The following is a 24,354-nucleotide window of genomic DNA, read 5'->3' on the forward strand; positions in this document are numbered from 1 at the left end:
AAAAAAACAAAAAACAACTGAGGCCTGTCTACATGAGAACACTGTACTGATTTAGTGAAATCAATGTAATCCTCTCATGTGGACATTTATTTCAGTTTAAGTCAGTATGGAAATAGTCTTCACAAAGGCTTGAGGGGGGATAAGATATGCTGTAGTACGGAGTTTTCGAACCACAAACATCCTTGATAATAAAAAATGCAAAGCCATGCCATCTTAATTATCTTCTTCTTAGTTATGTTGGAGTCTTACAAGTATAGATTTGCTTAATTTAAAAAAGAAACTCAGAAAATAGTATTAAAACCACTTATTTGGCAATTTAAAAAAAAAACCTGACACAAAGGAAGAAAATAAAACCTCAAATATTGCTTAAAAAAAAAAAATTCTTCCCAAATTTTCCCCAAAGTGTGACCATGAAGTGTTTTCACACACACAGTTTCCATGCTTCCAGGAACCATTTAAGCCATAAAAAACACACTCCACTTCAGTTTTGTCAGCTTGTGGTTTTATACTGGAAGCTCTCTGGGTACAAAGGATTTTTTTTTATTTGTTCAGCATATTATCTACAGTACTGCAACATGCGCCTACCTAGTGATATGTAGCTGATAATCATACCTGAAACTTCAGTGGTAACTCCTGGGTACCATCCACTGGGAATCCCCTACAATGATATGTTTAAATCAGGGTGGGTTTTTTGAGAAAAATATTGTAATTTTGTCAACACTGCAATTTCAAGGTATAATTTTGATTAAAGGTCTTGATCCTACAAATACACATTGCTAAGATATTCAAAAGAAATAAAAGTTAAAACACGGTATAAAAATACTTTACAGGATTCTTCGAACAAACTCATTAAAATATCGTTCTGTACAACAAAGTAGCTCTACTTTCTAGTCAAGATTTAGGCCACGCTTTCAAAAGTAGGTGGCTAAAGTTAAGCTCCTAAGTCCATATTTAGAAACCTAAATAAGCAGCCTAATGTGGCACCATTGCAGCTGCCTTTGGAGTTTATAAGATATGTTGGGTGCTTGACAGTTTTGAAAATCAGGTCTCATTTAAATGATTAAATATGTATTCAGGAACATAACTTTAGGCTTCCAGTTCTGCATATCTTGGCCTCTAATTTTATAAATTATTTGTAACTACATGTACAGTTTCATTGTACGTTTCCTTGGCCAAACCTGCTCATGCAGGAACTACGTAAAAATGGCATTGTGGATTCCAATGTCTCAATGCTTGCAAGATCAAAATTATTGCTTAAAAGAGCTATTTTCACTTGTAAACTAAAAGTTAGACCTGTACCTAGGCTCATAATGGTAAGCTGCAGCCTTTCCTTCTTGTGCATCACCACCAGCAAGAAAGGCTGTAGCAAACTAGATTTTTCCTTCGGTTACACCTGTGCATTCCTAGTGCCTTCAAAATTATGCTCTCAGTATTTTTAAGTCCTTATAAAGCCCTCCTATTGCCCTGGTATCTGAGCACCTTAATAAAAACCAAACAAACAACCAACCCAGAAATAGCAACAATTACTCTTTTTTCCTTCCCAATCTCTAGCAGAAATATCCTGATTATAATATTTTGAAGGGGGACTATATTTGTGGATGTGCAAAAAAACTTGAGGGAAAGTAAGTCAAAGAAATAAGTTTTGTATTTAATTCTGAAAGTGGTAAGGTCTATGGTCTGTCTTATTCCTCACAGGAGGGAGTGCCTCAAACTAGATCCAGCTTCTGTGAAAGTTCTGTCCCCTGCATTCACAGGCCTCCACCAAACAACTATAAACCAGTGAAATAATTTCACCAACAAACTCAGAAGAAAAAGAAATAACAATATTAAATTCTTTTTAAATATTTGGGAAGCACTCAAAGATTATGGTGATGGGAGCCATGTCAACTGACAATTTCATTGTGCTAGAGGAATACAGATACCTTGGGAGGTCATGGTCAGAAATGAGGTGGTATCACAGGTAGGTAGGGCCAATCCCATTGAGGGATTTTAGTATCATGAGAGAAACCCTGAACTGTATTCTATATTCAATGGGGAGCTAATGCAGAAAGCAGAGTCCAAAACTAATGTGTTTACAGCAACCACTGCTATTATGTTTGTACCAGCTGGAGTTTTTCAATGTTTGTGGCTTCACTCTTAGACACTTAGATGCAAAAGAAGTCATGAATGCAGAGATCACTGTGGCCTGGTCTGTGCCCTCTGAAACACTTGTGCAGACCAACTGTCTTCACTAGGTTAGCTCAGGTGTAACCAAAGCTGTTTGTAGTATGTTGCACAATAGGCCTAAAAACTAAGCAGCAAGGCATCCCTCATGCTGATTGATGTAGCCAAGCCACATTAAATTATGCAGCATCATTCATGAGCATCCAACTAAATTTTCAAGTTATGATTAAGTTAACACACCAAAATGAATATGCTAGGGTAGTGGAAGTTAACATTTATTCTGCTATTGTTTGGAGTCAGTTTTGTCACCCAAGGTGGGGTGGGGGAGGAGGAGGGTCAGGTAACTCCTGTAAGGCTTAGGAGCTATGCATGGCCATTACCTCCTCCTGCTAGCCTCTTCTAACCTGAGAAGAGCTTTGGCCCATTTCACTGCTTGTGTCCCCAACTCTATCATTCCTCTAACCACAAACAACACAGTCTCCCATTCTGAGGAGCTGCTCAATTCCGCTAACGTAGTGTGGATTACAAACTTCTGCATACCTTACCCTGCCTGGATGATGAGGTTCAACAAAGATCCTGCATCACCCAGATCCAGTGGTCAATTTCTTGCGCCTTTACTGCTGTCTCAATTGTGGAAGATTTCCCACTCTTTCTTTTTAAAGGTTGCAGAAAGTGAGCAGATGTGGGAAATTCAATTAACTCCACATTAGGTGAAAAACACAGCAAATAAAAAGACAGACAGGTAAATAAGCCAGGTAGGAAAGTAGTAAAGAAAGTGGCTGTTGTTTTGTGAATCTGTGTGGCAAAAGCAGACTGATGGAGAAACATGACAAAAAGATAAATTATATGTTTATTTGTATGGTTGCATAAACTGATTGGAACTTAGTAAACAATTATCTTGATGATGTACAAGAAGGAATAAGTACCCTGCTCAGCCTCTCCCAGTTGTGTTAGCACAGCAGAGCTAAAAGGAGTAACAAGCATTAAAAAGTGTTGTCACTAATGCTAGGTGATATGACTCAACAAAAGGAATTGATCAGCTGAATTAGGGGGGAGGGATAGCTCAGTGGCTTGAGCATTGGCCTGCTAAACCCAGGGTTGTGAGCTCAATCCTTGAGGGGGCCATTTAGGGATCTGGGGCAAAAATAAGGGATGGTACTTGGTCCTGCTGTGAAGGCAGGGGACTGGACTCGATGATCTTTCAAGGTCCCTTCCAGTTCTAGGAGATACTATAACTCCATATTTAAAAAAAGAAAAGTTTCCCACCCGTGCTTACAGTATGACCTTTGTAAACCACATCCACTTATTCTACCATAATCCAAGATAGAATCTGCATGTTGTATTTTCTTCCTCATGCTTTCAATACTTCACCTGCACCTCTTTGCACGCGCTGCAGTACGCCAAGGTAGGAAACCATATGCACCTGGTGGTAATGGTTTTGGTGAATAGCTATCTTTATCAGATGGACTCTTTCCAGGGTGTGTGGACTTTTTAGATGCTAATCCTGTATCGTAAAGCAGGAATACGGAGAGAAGAGAGAGTTCATTACAGTTACAACATGGAGAGACAGCTAGAGTTAAGGTTGCTTTGACATTTCCATTTTAAGGATCCTCTTTCAGCTGCTCATAACTTTCTCAAACATACACCTTTCCAGCTGAAATTTTTCAGGGCGAGTTTCTGACTAAGAATGAATTTTTCGTTTTTGAATGCTTGAGTGAAAATAGTTCAGGTATTCTTCAGTACCAAGAGAGTGAGAATATATCCTTATATCCATTAGCCCAGAGGCTGATTTAGCTTACAGTATGGACTGCACCACATTCCTGACTGTATAGCTAAGTGCCCACCCCACCTTTGGTCTTGCATCAGTTAGAACCAGCAACACTCGAAGTGCTCATGAAGTTTATATCATTTACCTCAGTGAAATGTCTGAAAATGGAAATACATTATTTTACTTTGAGTTATATTTCTCTGGAGGACATTCCATAATCCTGCTAATCTGATGGGAGTGTAAAAAGACATGATTGATGTTGATGGGATTTCAAATTCCTGGTCACAGTTTAGCAAGTAACTAGGATTAAGGAGGGGTTAAAAAAAAAAAAAAAAAAAAACACTTAGCAGCAGCAGGAATTTGTCTCCCCATCCTCACAACCGCCTCAATTTCAAGCCCTTTGAAATCTACCGATTCTGCACAGCTTGACTTATTATGCTTACCTCTGTGTCTCCAAATCACTGAAGCAAAGGATTAAAACAAGAGAAACAGCCAAAGAAATGCAATTAAATAGGATTTTAGTAACCTTTTAAAAAAATATTTAGACTATCATATGTTGCATTCATTAGCCCATGTTTAAGAGATATATATTCAAAATAAGAACATTTTGACTAATTTATTCAAATTAGCAGGTTTACTTGCAGTAAAGAAGCGACAGGACTGCCATTCACACATAGAGCCAGATTCATCCTATCTTATGCTGGCAGTGGAGAGTCTGCTATGGAAAGCCTGAGACATGAAAAAATAGACAACCATCTGCTGCCAAGCCTCCAAGAGCCATAGCAGTTCAAAGAGTGCATAAAGTATGGCAAAGTCATCCTAGGAGGGAAGGAAAGGGTTTTGCTGATACAGCACACATCATTCAGATGTGCTTATTTTGCTTTTCTACTGACTGTGTGTTAATTGATGTGAAATGGGATCAGCAGAAGTAGGAATTCTCATTCAGCAATGAGAAAATCTGGAGAACTTTTGTATTTTAGGGAACACATAGAACATTGGGCAAATTTTAGCTATTCTAAAACACATTTTCAGGGTTGGGGTTTTTGGTTTTTTTGAAGTGTTTATTCTACTTCGTTTTAGATTGGAATTCAGTTGTTGAATCCTAATCTTCAAATTTTCACCTGATTTTCCATAAAGTGTTCTTGTCTGGCCATGTGGGATCACTGCTTATGCTGCTCCCAAATTACTGGATCTTTTGCTTTTGTATCTTTGATCGCTTCTCAGTTCATTCTGCATGAACCTAAGTACACAGTCTATTGAAAATATTGCTACCTCTCAAACAGAAAAGGAACTCCCAAAGAATGTTACTAATTCTACCAAGCACCAGGAAAAAGGGGAAGAAAAGAATAAGGCCTGGTCTAGACACAGTTTTTGTACCAATAAAAATATTTTGATTAGGGTGTCAAATTTTACGGAAATAATTATACCAATAGAACCCCACATTTGGGCACAATTATACTGGTAGAACAGTGCTTCCTGTAAAGGAAGAGAAATAAATTATACTGATAAAAAAACCTTTATACAGTTATAACTGTATTCACACTGGGGGGCTTGTACTACTTTGAGTATACCAGCAAAGTTAAAGCAATACAAACTTTTGTGTTTAGACAAACCCTAAATGCAGTCTGGTCTCTTTTATGCCCCAACAGGAAGGAAGCAGTGAAATTTGACGAGAGGGGCTGAAACTATTCAATTCAGTTTTTCCAAACTAGAAGAGGGGAAACTCTACAGCTGAGAAAAAAGAAAAGAAGCACTTGTGGCACCTTAGAGACTTTCGTGAGCTACAGTTCACTTCATCGGATGCATTCAGTTCCACTGAATGCATCCGATGAAGTGAGCTGTCGCTCACGAAAGCTTATGCTCAAATAAATTTGTTAGTCTCTAAGGTGGCACAGGTCTTCCTTTCCTTTTTGCGGATACAGACTAACACGGCTGCTACTCTGAAACCTGTCTACAGCTGAGGTTTTCCTACCTCTGTTCTAATAGGGAAAGTACTATTAGCTATGTCTAATGTCATCAACATAAAAGGTATCCCAGTTAATGACTAGAGTGATGATCAACATAAGAACAGAACAAGAGATCAGCAGCTAGTATTTTTAATCTGTGGGATGGCTAGGGGCTAATTGTTGGTTTAAGAATGTAGTTTCAATGGTTATTTCATAACCAAAAGCACTACATCTAATTTTCCTCCCACCTGCTATTGTTCTTCACAAAAAAATTCTCTTTATTTTTCCTCTCACTATTGAGATCAACTACATGTATAGTAAAATCATCATACAGAGATGAAGTGTTTGTATGAAGTAAATGAAAACTGTGTTATTACAATTTGTATTTGCCATCCTCTTGGGACCAATTTCACTGCCTTCTTTCTAGACAGATGGGGTCATGTAGAAAGCAAGAACTGACAAGCTTAGAAATAACTTTTGATTTCTTTCAAAGAGAAAGGGAAGGCAGTATTACCAATACGAATAGTAGCTTTTCCTTTCCGACCACTTCCTAGGACAATAGTTCTTTTTTTTGATTTAGGTTTGAGAATATCCTTTGAAGGAGATGTCAGCCACTTGTACTAGAACATTAAATAAAAACAAAAACACAAAACCCCCAAAATGTTAACTTCATTTTAGTAACTGATATTTCCAGAGGTACTGGCTTTGGAGTTTCATAGCTAATATGCTAAAGATTACTTTTCTATATTGAATATTTTATTTAATAAACTTCACTTATGTAGCCTTGTTAACAAATTTGAGTTTTCAATAAACAGGAATGAGTTAAAAATCTTCAAGATTTTTAGAGGGTGTGATCACTTCTTATAAGAAAATAATGTCCAACTTAATTGGATATAAACATCATACTATCTGCAGGCAAATGTTCCCAGAACACCTCTGAAGCACCCCCATCCAACTTTTCTTCCTCTGTGCAATAGTTCTCCTTTTATAGTAAGAAAAACAGAACATGCCCTGTAAAAAGGAAAAAACTGGTACTTGCTTTCCATGCTCCCCTACAGAGCTGACTCGTTGGAATGTCTGGCTCAAGCCAAAGTTCTCCAGAGTAATAAAGACTTTCTAGTAAGATATTATATTACAAATAAAATACAGCTTTTTTTAAAACAGCATCAAGTTTTTTGTTTTTTTTTTGTTTGTTTTTTCAGTGCTTGCAGTGATAGGGCATGCCAATAGGGCACACTTGCCACAAGAATTCACACTAAAATTGAAGTGTATTGAGATCAAAGGAAATGCTGTGCTTTGAATTTACTGTTTTCCTTCAAGGTGACATCGTGCTTTTTTGACGATTCTCAAAAAGGACTGGGTCTGACCAGTATTTTTCTAGCTTTATATTCCAAGTATCTATTCCAGTGTTTTGTTTGCTTTTTGAAGTATATGCCTCCTTGTAATGGCACATGGAAGACACTGGCTCCAAAAAGCTTGGCATCAATACAACAGCATTTGTCACATCAGAAAATCCTACACCCCCAACACATGAAATTATTAAGAGCATTCTGGTAGGATTTTATGATTCTCTCTATTAGTGTGGTGATGATCAGAAAAGAATGTTAATGTAAAAGCAGCTTTATCTTTCTCAGCTGATCTGCCTTCCTTGTATTCAGAGTCAGATTTACATACTTTATGGACAAAAAAGTTTTACTACTTTTTACAGCAGAGCCAACAATTATGGGAAAGTTAACTGGATTCTAATCTGGCTCATAAGACAACAGAAAAAGATTCTGCAAGTGAAGCTTAATAAATTAACCACAAAATATAAGCAAGAGTGAACATAGCTGGACTTTCAGAGTCCAGGTTGAATTTGCAGGTCTGACAGTTGGGCTAATTGCCATTTACAGTTGTTCTTCGAGAGTCACATCTGCATTTTCACACTTGTATTCACATTTGTGGGATACACTATCTCTGGCATTGAGATGTGGAACTGCTTTGAAAAGCTGTGTCCTTTGGGAGATGCTTCATATAAGGGTGTGCAATCCCCAACTGTCTCAGTTCCTTCTCCCTAACCGCAGAGACCTGATGTTATATAGAACTACGAGACAGAAGAGAAGGTAGGCAGAGAGAGCAAATACACAGACATAATTCTTGAAGAACAACAGTCACTGGTAAGTAATCTCCCTTTCTTCTTCAAGGTCTTGTGAGTCTTCCCACTTGTGGGAGACTAACATATAGTGAGGTCCACCAGCAGGACAGTGAGCTAGGAGTTTAGTTAAATATGGATTGTAGCGTAAGTCTCCTAAACTAAGCACTGGAGCACAATGTTAAATCCCATTATAAGTTAAATCCAAGATAAGCACAATGCTGCTGTGCTTATCTTCATTAAGGGAACTTGCCTAATGCAATTATGCTACATTGGCTCTCATGGAGTATGTATTTTATAGTAGAGTGTACTGGTTTCCCACGTGAGATGTAATAATGTTTCATACATCTCCTAATCCAGTGAGAGCCTCTAGTTCCCTCACATCTCCCCAAATGCTACAAATAACTTATTGGGGATTTTATAAAAGGTTTGGTATTTTCCAACTAAGAGCAGAACACCCTATTTACACTTGCGGTCAGGAGACAAGATTCCCATAGGTGGGAATGGGGTCTGGAGAAGAACACAGGGAGAGAAATACATTGTGCTAGGTACCAATCTGAGAGCACCTTAGGCATGAAGCTGGGATGGGGTCTCATAATGACTTTGACCTGGTGTACCACAGTATAAGATGGTGTGGCCATCAAAGCAGAGGACTGTTCCAAAGGGTACTAGTGAGGTAAAAAGATCTTCAATAACTGTACACAGGGGGCACAATGGACATGTGCAATCACTCGAAGAAGAATTTAATTCACGGATTTAAAAAAAACTATATCATATATTTTAGGTTAGGTGTTATTTTCCTAACCTAGGGAATTAGGAACACAAAGAACAGCTTTACTGAGACATTAAGGTTGACCAATTAAAGACCACTAAACATCAGAGCTTACAGAAGACACAGAACTTCCAACAGCATTTTTAACGTGATTATGTTGTACATTTGCACTGTTTTCTATTTCTATTTTTTTTGTTAAGTAACTAATTCCTGTTTTATTAGTTTATATTTTGTGTATTTTACAACATACAGGATGTTCAAAGTGGCATAGTTAATGCTGCTGCTGGTGCTTTAACTTTTGCATTTTCTAAACTTTGGTGATTTTAACTGCAACCTGAACATTGTTTTTATTTAATATTAAATAAAAACAGTTATACGAATCTGTACAGAATCACGTGGTGTCATAATATCATGGTTTGTTTTAAATCCAAATATAGATAAACAGAAGTCATTCCAGAATGCCTGAAACATACCTCTGAACTGGCACTGTTTCCATTCATGAGAACTCTTTCAATAAGTTTTTTCATCAAAGTGTGATCTAGAGTGAAACAAACTCATTTAATTAATTTCAATATTAGATTATTTTATAAAAAATATTCAAAAATTAATCACGATTAATTGCGTTGTTAAATAATAGAATACCATTTATTTAAACATTTTTGAATGTTTTCTACATTTTCAAGCATACTGATTTCAATTACAACACAGAATACATAGTGCTCACTTTGATTACAAGTATTTGCACTGAAAGAAAACCAAAAGAAATCGTATCAGAGGGGTAGCCATATTAGTCTGTATCCACAAAAGTAACAAGGAGTCCGGTGGCACCTTAAAAATCTAACAGATTTATTTGGGCATGAGCTTTTGTGGGTAAAAAGCCCACTTCTTCAGATGCATGGAGTGAAAATTACAGATGTAGTGTAGTGGGGTGGACACCCGCTTGGGCCCAGAAGGGTTTAAAGATAGCCTTGGGAGAGGGCTGGGACAGGGGAAGAGCTGGGCTGATTGGCAGAGCAGCCGCAGCTGGGGGCCACGTCCCAAACAGACCCAGTGGCCCTTATAAAAGCCAGGGAAGCCAGGAGCAGAAGAGCATTCTCTCTCTAGCTTCTGAGAGTGAGGGACCTGGCTGCAGGGACCTAAGCAAAGTATCTAGATTGGAGCAGGGCTGGGGAAGGGCCTGAGGCACTGGGGAGATCCAGCCAGGAAAGCCCCAGGCTGCGGCCTAGCATTTGGTCCAACAGGAACTGGGGTTGCAGGGGACAGCCCAAGGTTACACAGGGGCAGCAGGTCCAAACCCAACCTTGCCTGTGATGAGTGATACTGCAGTCTGAACCCAGGGCGTGGGGGCTACCTGGTGACTGGCAGGAGCCTACGAATGAGGCGAGGGAGGGATAGTGGGTGGGGGGTTCCCCTGCGAGGGGGAGACCCAGAACTGTGGGGTACTGCCAGGGCGCAGCACCCAGTGAAAGGGGCACCGGGGTCCTGGGAGGGTCACAGAAGCCAGCAGCAAGACGAGACACCGGCCTGAAGAGGGTGCTCCAGAGGCTGGAACTTCCTTAAGACGACCAGCAGGAGGCGCCGCTGGGGCCCAGTTACATGCAGGCATAAATATACTGACACGCTCCCTTTTCTTCATGCGTCAGTATACTTATGCCTGCATCTGTAATTTTCACTCCATGCAAAAGAAATAGTATTTTTCAATTCACCTAATACAAGTACTGTAGTGCAATATTTTTTTTGTTTATCATTTTTACAGTGCAAATATTTGTAATAAAAAATATACACTTTGATTTCAATTACAACACAGAATAAAATATATATGAAAATGTAGAAAAAAATCCAAAAGATTAAATTCCAATTGTTATTCTATTGTTTAATAGTGCAATTAAAACTCTGATTAATCACAGTTTTAACATTTTTGAGTTAATCGCATGAGTTAACTGCGATTAATTGACAGCCCTAATCACAGAAATAAAGCGAGATAAAACAAGTCAACATCTCCCTTTATTTAAAATGTACTTGGCAAATATTCAGTAAAATTTGGTTTAATTTTTCTGAAAGTGCTACATTTTTTTAAAAAGGTATAAATGAAACATCTTTGTTTTTTAATCAGAATGGAAGGACAGATAAAAGTACGTACCAATTAATGGATTTTTTCTTACATCCAATATCACTAGAGTTGTATTAGTTTGAAAAGCATCTAACAATGATTTTGCCCCATCATTGGAAATTCCACACTGCTGCATGTCCAGTGCTGAAATGTTTAAAAAACGTTAAACATTACTCAGTTGCATCACATAAAACGAATAATTCACATAATTAATCTATCCATAATGAAAACATCCACATGCATGCACCTAAGAGTCTTGCGAGTAACCAAAATAAATACATAAATAAATAGTATTCTGAACTCTACCCAAGGGAGAGCTAAGGTAATATTTTAAATGCAGGATGGAGATTAACATTTAAGTCATTATCAGATATCAAAGTTTCAAGATACAGCTGCTGGCAGTGTTCCCTCTAATTTTTCCCACCCATGTGTGGAATGAATTTTGTTATGTGCACCAGTATGGAGGTGATGTGCACCAATATGGAGGTGATGTATGACACATCACCACCATATTGGTGCACATAACAAAATTCATGTGGTGGGGGGCTCAGGGCGGGCTCTGGGGTGGTGCCAGGGATGAGGCATTTGGGGTGCAGGCTGCCCTGGGGCTGCGACCGGGAGAGAGGACTCCCCCGCACAGCAGCACTTGGGCTGGGCGGGAGGGGAGCCTCTCCCCACTGTGGCAGTTCCGGGGCTGGGGCCATGGGATAGGTGCCTCTCCCACAGCCGCGGCAGGTCCGGACCAGGCTGGGTTGAGGCTGGGGAAGGGGCGCGTCTCCCCCAGCTGCAGCAGATCCGTGGCCGTGGGAGAGGCATCTCTCCCGGCCACTGCCCTGAGCACCTGTATGGCATTTAAAAGGCTGCTGCACAGCTTAAAGGACACTTAGGCTGCTGGACAAACATGAAAGAAAATAAATATTTGTGAATAGAAAGAGGATTGTTCTTTTAAAAGTTTTTAAAATACTGAAATATCAGCAGAATTTAAAGGTTTATGTTTAAATCCAGAATACTCTTGACTAGAATGGTCTCTTTTGCACTAAATGATAGCAGTTGTACAATATTTCTGAACAACATTTACATTAAATTAAAAATCCCTACCGCATCATCGCATACACTCAGTTATCTTTATGATTGGTTTTGAAAATTGCTAACTTGAACAGCAGTGAAGCAAGGTCTAATATGCAAGGCAATATTAAATGTAATGGTGCTCAACACCAATCAACAGCTGCTGGGAGACAATAAATAAATTCAATAACTTAGGTTTTAAATACTGGCTTCAGTATTTCACGGGGGGGGGGGGGGAACACGACACATCACTATGCAGATAATTGTATTATCCAATACTTTTAAACTTGCTGTAGCTTTGCCGTATCTTGCAATATTCTTTCATGTTGTACAGCCACAGTATTTTCCCAGATGTGGTCCACAGTCAAACATACTGAAAAGGTAAAATAAAGTTCTACAACTAATAAATTACTCCAGATTACAGAGCTGTAAGAAAGCCAAGATCTCTGGAATTCTATAGCCACCTTAGGGTTTATGTACAGTAAATGAAGACCCTTATAAGAGTGCCACCAAAATTTGTTCAGGAGTTTCACAAAATTACAGTTACCAAAATTAGAATTAAATACCAAGTAGTGTCTAATCACCATGAAAACATTATTTCTTCTTCTATAAAACCTCTCCACATATTAGCTACTAGATTTATATTTTGTAAGCGTTATCCCCAGCTTGTAAATACTGAAACTTAGAAAATATTACCTATACATTTATTACAGATGCAAATCAGCTACTGTTAAGACAATTTCTAATGTGCATCTCGTTTTGGTTGGGAAAGTCCACTTTTTAAGCCCTGTCCCAGGGGTCTCAATTGTTTTGGTATAACTGGGAATTTGTCCCATTTGCTCTTGCCACCTGATCATCAGTTGTCAAAAGCAAATGGGACAAATTTGTTTTCCCCCAAAAATGGGACACGTAGGAACGTTCAAGGTGCGGGGGGGGGGAAGGAGGAGGGAAGAAGAGAGCAGCAATGCCAGCCCCCCGCACAGCAGGGCTTGGGTGAGTAGTGACGCTCACCCAAACCCCTCCTGGTCTTCCGTTTTACCTTTGTGAAATATGGTCACCCTACTTAGAAGCAAAGAACAATATTTTACCATACCTTTCAGCCACAGGTCCTCTCCAAGACATTCTGCAAAGGCTCTAGCACCTCGATCACCAACAAGTGTATTGCAGTTGAGAGTGATACGCCTCAAACCTGTCATGCAGTCAAAATCAGGTCTCCTGTAGCGTAGGCTTTCAGCCCAAGCTTCACCGTGTCTTTTCATTGCCTGATGCTTTGAAAACAGAACAAGTTAACATTAGTGGTGAGGTGAAGCCATCAACGCTGATGCAAAGAAGATTAATTAAAATAATGATTAATTTACAATTACTATTATTGAAATGAAATAAAACCCAACTATGTTACTGAATTTAAGAAAAATACACACAATCATGCTCTTACACATTATGCCTATGATATGCTTATTAAGTCACATGCTTATTACTGATAATTTCATGAAGTAAAATATAAACCAGGTTCAGAGAATTCCTTCAGCATCTCCCTGCCTGCTTTTTATCAAGCAGAGATATACGATAGCCTCTTTGACACTTGTGTCTTTACTAACAGACACTCATTAAAATGTTTTTCTTCTTATTATTTTCACAAAGACCAATATTTTAGTTTAAACACACCTTATAGTTCTACCATATTCTCTTCTATTATTGAAAAAATATTTAAATAATTTTAATCATTGAGCTTGTTATGCATGAAATGTTCACTGTGAGCCTTGAATTGCAAACTTGATTTGCTCATTAATCCAAGAAATATAGGGCTGGAAGGGACCTCAAAAGATCATCTACCTCACCCTCCCTAGCAGAAAGATTGACTACCTAGACCATCCCTGAGAGATGTTTGTCTAACCTGTCCTTAAAAACCACCAATGACAGGGATTCCACAGCTCCAAAGTAACCAGTTCCAGAGCTTAACATTCCTTATAGTTAGAAAGTTATTCCTAATATCCAACCTAAATCTCCCTTGCAGAAAATGAGACTGATTACTTCTTTTCCAACCCTCACTGAACATGGAGAACAACTGATCATCGTCCTCTTTATAACCACCTTTCACATATTTGAAGACCATTACCTGGTACCCTCTCAGTCTTACCTTCTCAATACTAAACATGGCCAATTATTTAAATCTTTTCTCATAGGTCATGTTTTCTAAACCTCTTATGTTTCTTGATCTCCTCTGGACTTTCTTCAATTGGTCCACATCCTTCTTAAAGCATAATGCCCAAAAATGGATGCAGTTCTTCAGGTGAGGTGTCACCAGTGCCAAATGTCATTATTGTGGATGACATTCCTGTTTAAAGAAAAGGAGTACTTGTGGCACCTTAGAGACTAAAAGTACTCCTTTTCTTTTTGCGGATACAGACTAACATGGCTGCTACTCTGATTCCTGTTTAAATATCCCTGAATGACACTTGCATTTTTTTGCAACAGAATCATATCGTTGACTAATATCCAATTTGTAATCCTCTATAACCCCAGTCTTTTTTCTGCATTACAACTGCCTAGCCAGTTTTTCCCCATTTTATATTTGTGCATTTGATTTTGCCTTCCTAAGTGCAGTACCTTACATCAGTCTGAATTTCATCTTGCTGATTTTACACCAATTCTCCAATTTATCAAGATCATTTTGAATTTTAATCCTGCTCACCGAAGCACTTGCAACCTCCCCCAGCTTGGAATCATCTGCAAATTTTATGAGCGTTACTCTCCACTCCATCATCCAAGTCATTAATGAAAATACATTACAAACAAAAACACGGGCCAGATCCCTGCAGGACCCCATTTGGTATGTCCTCCTACTTTGACTGAAAAATCACTGGTAACTGCTCTTTGAGAAAGGTATGTTATATGTATACAAAAGACCTAATGCAAAAACCGCAAAAGCAAGAAAGAGATAAGCCATCTAGCAAGTTTATAGCCTCTTCTCCTTCTCCTAGAGACACAGATTTCCCAAACATACCCACCATATACCACTCAGCATTGCTGGGTAGACAGGGAACAGTGTCATTCATCATGTCGTACTATTGTTTTTAAACCAAAATTTATAGTACAAAGGAAAACAACAATTAAGCCTCAGAACTGGCATTCTAGAACTTTTAAAAGATAGCACTGATGTTTTTCCATCAGTAAAAGGATACCAGCCCCACAACTATCTTTATGAATAAAGACTTTTTAATAAAGAGTTCTTCCTGGGAAGCAATAACTCAGAGACTTAACGGTCACGGTGGATAATCAAATGAACACAAACTTCCAGTTCAATGCTGTGGCCAAAGGGCTAATATGATCCTTGGATGCATAAACAGGTGGATCTCAAGTAGGAATACAGAAATTATATTACTTCTGTATTTGGAACTGGTGTCAGTACTGCTGGAATACTGCATCCAATTCTGATGTCCATAATTTAAGAAGGATGTGACATATTGGAGAAGGTTCAAAAAGCCACAAGAATTATTAAAGTACTGGAAAACATGTTTCAGAATAGGAGTACTTGTGGCACCTTAGAGACTAACCAATTTATTTGAGCATGAGCTTTCGTGAGCTACAGCTCACTTCATCAGATGTATACCGTGGAAATATATAAAGTCTGCTGCAGTTTCCACGGTATACATCTGATGAAGTGAGCTGTAGCTCACGAAAGCTCATGCTCAAATAAATTGGTTAGTCTCTAAGGTGCCACAAGTACTCCTTTTCTTTTTGCGAATACAGACTAACACGGCTGTTACTCTGAAAAATGTTTCAGAATGACTTAGCTTCTTGAGTCTATTATTTAGCTCAACAAAGAGAAAATTAAGGGATGACTTGATCAGAGTTTTTACGTACCTACATGGGATACAGGTGCTTGATAATTGGATCTTTAATCTAGCAAACAAAGGCAGAACAAGATCCAATAACTGCAGACTGAAGCTAGACAAACCAAACTGGAAATAAGGCACATAGTTTTAAGTGTAATTAATCCTTGAAAAAACGTACCAAGGTTTATGGAGGAGTCTTCACCATTGGCATTTATTTATTATTTTAACACAGCTAATAAATAACACAGATGAGAAAGAAAAGATAGATATCTAACTTGGAATTGAGAGACATTATCAGATTATACAATAAAATAGGTAATACAAGTAAAATCAAACTATTCTCCAGAATCACTTCTTTAGAAAGGGGGAAAGAACACAAGACGGGGGGGGGGAGGGAAAGAGGCAAAAGAAGGAAAAATGGTATTTAAAGTGAAGAGAGTACCAAAGAAAAGCTTGAAAGGTAAGTAAAAAAGAATAAGAGAAAAATGATAAAACAGAGAGGAAAGGGCGGTGGAGTGGGGGGATACAAGGGATGGAAGGGATAGTCTCAGAAGATGAGTGGGACCTAGGGTCTTGGAGGGCACTGCAGACAAGGTTACCCACTGGGGAATTAAATTGATTATTCCAATACTTCAAAAAATGCAGACCATATATCTATACGTTCATTTTGGTTGTTAATATTGCTAAACATTATTTATTGCACTGCCGGCAGGTTAACCAAGTCAGAGTACCAATCTTTGGTAGCTGGGCACCTTTGGAACTTCTACCATTGTAGAATTAGATATTTGGCTACGATCCGAGCTCTACCCGGTCAAAGTTTTTTCAAAGGATTTCAGTTTCTAAAACAGATTGCATAGGTGAGGCATGAAGGAATATTTTTAATTATGTGGTTTATGCTCAAAATCTCTTTTTAATCCTATCAGGCCAAAGAATAGGTCTATGGGCAGTACATTTTTCAAGTTATCCCAAATTAAAGACAATGATATTTAAATTTAGAAGCAACCAGACACCAGGCTTTCTGAGCAGCAAAACTGTGACTGATTTCTCCCTAAAGAAAGGGTAGAAGTTTAAGTTTAGGACTGATTCTGGTGGTAGTGGGATGACAATTCCCTCCTACATGTACAACTGGGGCTGGAGAAGATGGGAATGAATATGAGAACTGAAAGGTGGGTAAGGAACTGATTAAAGGGAAGACTAAAGGGGGTCATGCTGAAAGATGAACTGTCAGGAAGGCATGTAATTATTAGTGGAATTCCTCAGGGATCATTCATGGGACCACTTTTATTTAATATTTTCATTAATGACCTTGGCACAAAAAGTGGTGTGCTAATAAAATATGCATATAAACACACCAGTTGGGAGGTATTGCTGGTATGGAGGAGGACTGGAATATTACATAAGAAGATTTGGACGACTTTGAAAACAGGAGTAATAGAAATGGGATGAAAACTAATAGTACAGACACTGCCCGACTTACGCAATCATTCTGTTCCGGAACGCCTTGCGTAACTCGAATTTTGCATAAGTCGGAAACGTATACCAGACCATTACGCCAAAAAAACATCCACCCCACAACCTCCTATTTCTAGCTCACACAAATCCGCACCTACAGAAAAAGTTCTGTAAGTCGGGTCTTGCATAACCTGGGAGCATTTATACTAAGTGCAAAGTTATGCACTTAGGGACTAATAACAAGACTTATCAATTGGAAGTGACAGAGGAGGAGAAAAAGCTGGGCGTACTGGTCAATTATAGGATGACTACGAGCTGCCAAGGCAATGTGGCCATGAAAGAGGCAAATGCAATCCTACAATGTATCAAGTGAGGTATTTCCAGTGAAGTTATGGAAGTGTATTACTACTATACAAGGCACGGGTGAGACCTCCTCTAGAATACTGTGTGCTATTCTGGTCTCCCGTGTTTAAGAAAAATAAATTCAAACTGGTCCACAGAAGGGCTATTAGGAGGATCAGAGGAATGGAGAAAAAGGAGCTTGGCTTGTTTAGCCTAACTCAGTGGTTCTCGAACTTTTGTACTGGTGACCCCTTTCACATAGCAAGCCTCTGAGTGCGACCCCCCTTATAAATTAAAAACACTTTTAAATATATTTAACACCATTATAAATGCTGGAGGTAAAGCGGGTTTGGGGTGGAGGCTGACAGCTCATGACACCCTACCCCATATAATAACCTTGCGACCCCGAGGGGTCCCAACCCCCCAGTTTGAGAACCCCTGGCCTAACCAAACGAAGGCAAAGGGGAGATATGATTAGCCCTCTGATCTATTTATAGAGAGCAAACACCAGGGAGGGAGAGAAGTTATTTAAGTTAAGGGCCAATACTGGCATAAGAATAAATGGATTTAAACAGGCCATCAACAAGTTTAGGCTTAAAATTAGACAAAGGTTTCTAACCATCAAAAGAGTAAAGTTCCAAGAAGAATAATGGGGACAAAATCCTAACTGACTTCAAGACTGAGCTTAATAAATTTATGGAGGAGATGGTATGATGAGGTTGCCTACAGAGTCAGATGGCCCAGCTGCAATTGCTATTAACAAATATCTCCAACAGTCAGAGATGGATCACCAGATGGGGAGGGTTCTGAGTTATTACAGAGAACTCTTTCCCAGGTGTCTGGCTGGTGGGTCTCACCCACATGCTCAGGGACTAACTAATCACTGTATTTGGAGTTGGGAAGGATTTTTTTCCCCATATCAGATAGGCAGAGATCCTTAGGATTTTTCATTTTCCTCTGCAGCCTGGGGGCCCGGGTCATTTGCTGGTTTGAATGAGAGTAAATGATGGATTCTCTGTAACATGAAGTCTTTACATAAAGATTTGATGACTTCAGTAACTCAGCCAGAAGTTATAGACTTATTACAGGAATGGGTGGGTGAGATTCTGTGGCCAGCCATGTGCAGGAGGTCAGATTAGATGATCACGATGGTCCCTTCTGGCCTTAAAGTGTATGACAGCCTGGGTGTCGAGGAGAGGGACACACCATTGTGTTGCCTTACTCATGATTCAGGATACATAGTTGAGTAGACCAAAGGCAGTTGCATTTTTTCCAAAGAATATTCTGGGCTTGTTGCCCATACCCCACAAGGAGTTCTTAAAAGTGTTATTAATTTTGAAAAGAAACAGAGCAAGGAGCTAAGAACAAGTAGAAGTCACAAGAGAACATTTGTTTTTAATATTTTAACTCTGCCTGAATAGAAGGAGGGCCTGACATCTATGTAAATCCAAAACCATCTGTGTGATAAAAGAATTGAAATCAATTTTGACTATTTTTCTTAGGTCTCTGGAAAAGAGGACTCCTAACTACCTGATTTCTGCCTGCTGCCAATGAAAACTATAATCTGAGAGGGAAAGTTGAGCACCCCTGAGAGATACTGAGAGTCACCAACCTATGCCAATTTATTTTCTACCCTGAAATTTTCCTGAACAATTCAGCAGTTTGTAATATTGGGGATGGTCTGAAGAGGGTTGGAAGTGAATAAAAATGTATAATCAGCATGCTGGCATATTTTCATCTCTTGGGAACCCTAGGCACTATAACTTGTATTTGACTCCAAAGCCAAATCAAAACAGGGGGGAGGAGAGGGGACATCCCTGTCTTGTACCAAGGAGGAGAGAGGATATAATTGGTTACAACACGGGAGCTAGGATTGGAGTACAAAAGTCTAATCCAGGAAATGAAAGAGGGACCAAATCCAAATTTTTGTAGGCTGAGGAACAAAGACTTTTTCTACGTGTGACAGAACAGTTCTGAAGGGTTTTAATAGTAGGACAGCATGGAGAAGCTGACGAGTGTTGTCTGACCCACGTCTCTTTTGTAAAAATCCTGTGTAAGCAGCGTTACATTCCTCATTATTTTTTTTAGTCATCCAGGTAGAATTTTAGACAAGTAATGCCAGAGTTCATTAAGGGTATTGGGCAATAGCTAGCACATTCTTGGGCATCTTTGCCAGGCTTAAAGCTTGACGGAAACTAGGGATTCATTCACTAAAGAAGGAAAAGAGTCTTTAACAAAAGCCTCAGTGTATACTTCAGACAGTCTGGGAGCCAGGCGGTCTTTGATTTGGGCCTAAATTTCAGCTAGAAAGCCATCTAGACAATATTTTTAATTATGCAGCTCTAATTTAAGCATATCTGTTTTTCCTTTCATGGCTTAACAGTTTCTAAATGATCAAATACAGCCCATAAGGCCTACAGTCCGGATCCAAGCCCACTGAACTCAGTAGAAAGACTTTCATTTTCTTCCATGGGCATTGGATCAGGCCCTCAATTCTTGGGACAGAAGAGGAGGTTGCATTGCCAAGAGTACAATAGTTTTCCTTGAACTACTGATGTGCATAAGCTTAGCTTGTTTCTTTATCAACAAAAAGAAGACAGCAACTAAACTGTAGTGCAAACAATTAAAATTAGAATGACTATTTGTGCTCTCATAGGCCTTAATTCTGGGTGGTATAAAAGCATATATGTAACTTTAAGCATGCGAATAGTCCCATTGACTTCACTGTTTGAAGTTATGCGCATGCTTAAGTACCTTGTTTAACTGGGTCTCAAGTCACCTAATCAAACTGGGATACGTAGAACTAGGATTACATTAAGACTCCAATAACATAGCTCAGCACATTAAACATTCATATGGCATGAACTATTTCTCATCATATAACCCTCTATTATTTTCAGGGATGTAATCAAAAATAGCCACATATGCATATCTTGCTAGCAGCAGTTCTCTCGCTGAAGAGATATCATCTTAAGAGAAATATTGGGAACCCAGTGTGACACTAGCAGTGAATTACACTAGGGCTTTTCCTATAGTATCAGGACGTTATTAATATTAAAGTACGTAAATAAATTGTGTTCACATACTAGACTCAGCTATGAATCACAACGTATATACATTACATGAATCCATTTAAATATTTGCCTTTACAAAAGGTAGATTACCTTTAAGACATTGGCCAAGTGTTCTGCTCCCCGCCAGGTCAAACTACATCCTGTAAAATTTATAGATTTGATGTTGGCTGAGTTCCTCACACTTTGACAGATTGCTGAAGTTAAAAAGATAAAAAAAAAAAAATAAAAAAAAATATACAGTCAGATCATTAAAATGAATAATACTTATCATGTTCCTTACAGTAGTGTTATAAAGGCATAATTAGCATTCGGAAAGAACCAAGATCCTTGAATGAAGAACTACTGTAGAAGAGCGAAGTATATTAATTATTTTAAATAAAAATATTTTAACTGTTCCATAACCTTTTGCATACAAACATGAAATATTGTTAAAATAGGTATATTTCAGACATGCTTTATATTTCATGTTAAAGCAGTTTAGATATTTCACTTGATATCAGTGTTAGTTAATGTATTTCATGACTTGTAAAGATTTACAAAAGGAACTTTTCAACCTAAGAGTTTATTTGCTTGCAGCATACCAGTAGGGTACTACTTTATTTCAGTGTGAAGAATACTCAAAACCAAACACCAAAAAAAGAAAAAGATAGATAGTCACAGCAATGACAAGTCTTGCACTTTACATGCAAAATTTCACAATGTTCAAAGTGAACATGATTGTTCCATCCGTATTTTAATTTATATTGATTATAACAGAAAACAATGAGATTTTTTTTTAAAAAGGTATTTTAAAAGCACCACCACAAAAGACACAGATCACCTTAGGCTATTCCTTTTCAATTTCAAAACTTACTTTCCAATCCTCCATCTCCAATTGGACAATGCGCTAATGACAAGCTCTCCAAAGATGACGTCTTGGCCAACCCCTTCAAAATAAAAATCACTGAAAACATTTTTTTAAAATTGTTATTCAAGCATTTTAATAGCACATATCTGAAGAAAAAGTAGTGGTCCTCACTCCCACTATGGCTCCTTTATGCATGTAAAAGGGCCAGAATTGTGCAAAGGGGCCCTAAAAGCCTTATTTGTGTCTGAGGGAGGAGTCTCCTAGTGCAGAAACTGCGGAAGATAGCTGTAAATCTGTCTTCTAAGCACTCCCTCTTAAACTCCAGTGAAGGGGGGAGGCCAGGGTAGTGCTGGGAGGACATATGAGGGGGGGGACTGCAACATGCCAGACAACATGAAGAGGCTGCAGTAACTTTGAGAGGTCTCCAGATCTGTCTAAGTTACACTAGGGGCCTCTCCAACCCTGAGAATAATCAAGGGCAAAAAGAAGCTTAAATCTACCATAGCTCCACCTACATCTGTGGTGAACCTTTAAGAAGTGCAAAATAGAATCTCACCCAACATCTTTATTGCTAAGGGTATACATTGGGTTTTTTGTGTATTTGAAGTCTTACCTTTGTTAAAAATATTAGATCTCGCTCTCTTAGAAGCAATCCCTCAAGTTCCAAATTTTTTAGAGCACTTGACACATTCAGACAACCTCTGATGGCTTTACATAATTGAGTAGTCATGTCTTTTGATCTAATTGCTGGAATTCGTCTTCTAAAGTAGGTTTTATATCTTTCAGCCCCTAATAAACAACAAAAGTGAATCACTGGTAAAATCCAGGTCCCACTAAATCAGTGGGATTTTTGCCATTGAGATAAGTGGGCCAGAATTTCTCCCTATTTCTTTGTTTTATGATCGTGATATCTGAAGAATTATTCCTTTTTTCCCCCCCATACACACACTGATGCTATATTGGATCAGAACTGTTGTTCATTTAATCCAGTATCCTATCACCCGCAGAAGCCAAAACCCAGAAGGGCGGGGGCGGGAACCTTAACAGACATAAATAAACTGGCCATAGGGAACGTTTTTCCTATCCCCAAGAAGTAATGCCTGAAACTTCGTTTTTATACCTCTTGGATTTATTATCACCACCACCTAGTGGACCATTAAAAGGAAGGGAGAGAGGTCCACTAAGTGTCTCCAGCTGATGTTATTCACACCACACAATCCTATGTTGTGATAGACCAATCTTGTGCTGAAAGTTGAGTTATTGTGCTTTAACTAAGAGGACATGATAGTAAACCATTAAAAAAAAAAACCAAAAAAAAAAAACCACCTCCTCCCAGCTTTCCTGTAATGAATTCCCATCTAAACAGATATAATTACAATCTCAAGTGGTCATTACAAACCTGATTCTCCAAGACCCTGTTGATGAAAGCTTCTTATTACAACAGAAGTCAAAGTCTTATTATGCCTGATAGCATTCAGAAGTGGTGCCCAGTCAGGAGCCTTGAGGCGATCTGCATTTAGCTCAAGAATGCCCTGATTCACATTAGCTTTCACAGTTTTTAGTGGGACAGAGCCTTGAACGGCACAAAGAAATTCATAGTGAGAGTAAAAATCCAAGGTGCTCTGTCTCCTTACTTTGACCGAGTCAATCATTTCTATTCATGTGCTGAATTTCTCTCTAAACTGAGGGAGAAAGAAAAAAAATAAAAGACAGACTGATTCCACTGAACAGTAGATTTAATGTTACTTGCTTTCAGTATTAACATATGGGCACACAATATTAAAAAAGCCAGAATAAAGCTTACATTTGAACAATTCACTAAATTCACACATACACAAAGACAGTATCATTATGTTTAAAGTACTATACCCAGCTGAATGAGATGGAAGGAAAGAAAGACCCTTACATTGACTCCTTCACAGACGTAGTCAACGTGCTAACTACTATAAAGCTAATCTTTCAAGACTCCATGTTCCCACATGCTGGATGCTTCTTGTCAAATGCTCAATGCCTTAAGCTGGTGCTGACTTAGATCCTGATCCAGCAATGAGATACATACAGCAATGAGATCCTTGCTCCTAGGACTGCTCACATCTTCCAAATTAAGCACATGCTCAAATGCTTTGCTGGACAGGAATCTAATCTACTACTATGGGATAGTCCAACTATAGAAAATAATCAAAACCAGAACTTGTCAGCTGCAACCACTGAGAAGCTGCTTCACTGACTGCAGGCAGACCACCAGAAATTGAGTTTTCTTATTCTAAAAGAACTGGAGTAATCATCTCACTGTTATCCTGTGCTTCCTCTATGTATCAGGGTCTCTCATCTTAGAATGAGAAGAGCTTACAATCTAAGTATTTATGTTATGTGTTGGTATAGCACCTAGCACAATGGGGCTTTAATCCATGGTTAGGGTCTCCAGGCTCGACCATAACAGGGTGGATAAAAATCAAGGATTTAAAAAAAAAAAAAAAAAAACACACCTGGATTCTTTTAATAATTTAAATCGGATTTTTTGATCAAAGGTTTTTTCCTCAAAAAGCATATCTAAAGATAGTTTTAATTAAGATACATTATAGCTCAAAGATATCTCATCATGGAATTGGGATTATAAATTCTAATTCTATAGTATGAGACAATATATTCATGTCATGTTTAAGAAAACTTTTGTAAATGAGTTCCATAGTTCATGGATTAGGGACCCAATCTCATGGGGTTCCACAGGCTTCTGTAGAGATTATTTAGATTAATCTTTCTATCTACCCAATGGGACTCAGTGCTCAGTCTAGAAAATACCATCACAGATGCTTAGTTTTGCAGTTCTCAAACTGTGGAGTTGTGTCTC

The 24,354-nt window shown here is 38.6% G+C and overlaps 1 protein-coding gene across 2 annotated transcripts in view; it reads right to left on the reverse strand.

Annotated features, from left to right (window-relative positions):
• CEP78 (centrosomal protein 78) overlaps positions 1–24,354 on the reverse strand; it is a 53,009-nt gene that overhangs the window by 20,686 nt on the left and 7,969 nt on the right. The window contains exons 2-11 of one of the 2 annotated variants that reach the window (XM_077817547.1): positions 22,906–23,188; positions 22,120–22,295; positions 21,513–21,585; positions 20,750–20,853; positions 13,049–13,223; positions 10,921–11,034; positions 9,254–9,318; positions 6,392–6,497; positions 3,535–3,667; positions 613–658 (exon numbers count right to left, since the gene is read on the reverse strand). In XM_077817547.1, the coding sequence (XP_077673673.1) occupies positions 613–658; positions 3,535–3,667; positions 6,392–6,497; positions 9,254–9,318; positions 10,921–11,034; positions 13,049–13,223; positions 20,750–20,853; positions 21,513–21,585; positions 22,120–22,295; positions 22,906–23,158 (1,245 nt within the window). In that variant the 5' untranslated portion in view covers positions 23,159–23,188. Of the gene's footprint in view, positions 1–612; positions 659–3,534; positions 3,668–6,391; positions 6,498–9,253; positions 9,319–10,920; positions 11,035–13,048; positions 13,224–20,749; positions 20,854–21,512; positions 21,586–22,119; positions 22,296–22,905; positions 24,030–24,354 lie in introns of those variants that run through there. The other variant, XM_077817550.1, reaches the window with a different exon arrangement.

This window comes from Eretmochelys imbricata, chromosome 5 (assembly GCF_965152235.1).
Source record: "Eretmochelys imbricata isolate rEreImb1 chromosome 5, rEreImb1.hap1, whole genome shotgun sequence".
NCBI classification, from domain to species: Eukaryota; Metazoa; Chordata; order Testudines; family Cheloniidae; genus Eretmochelys; species Eretmochelys imbricata.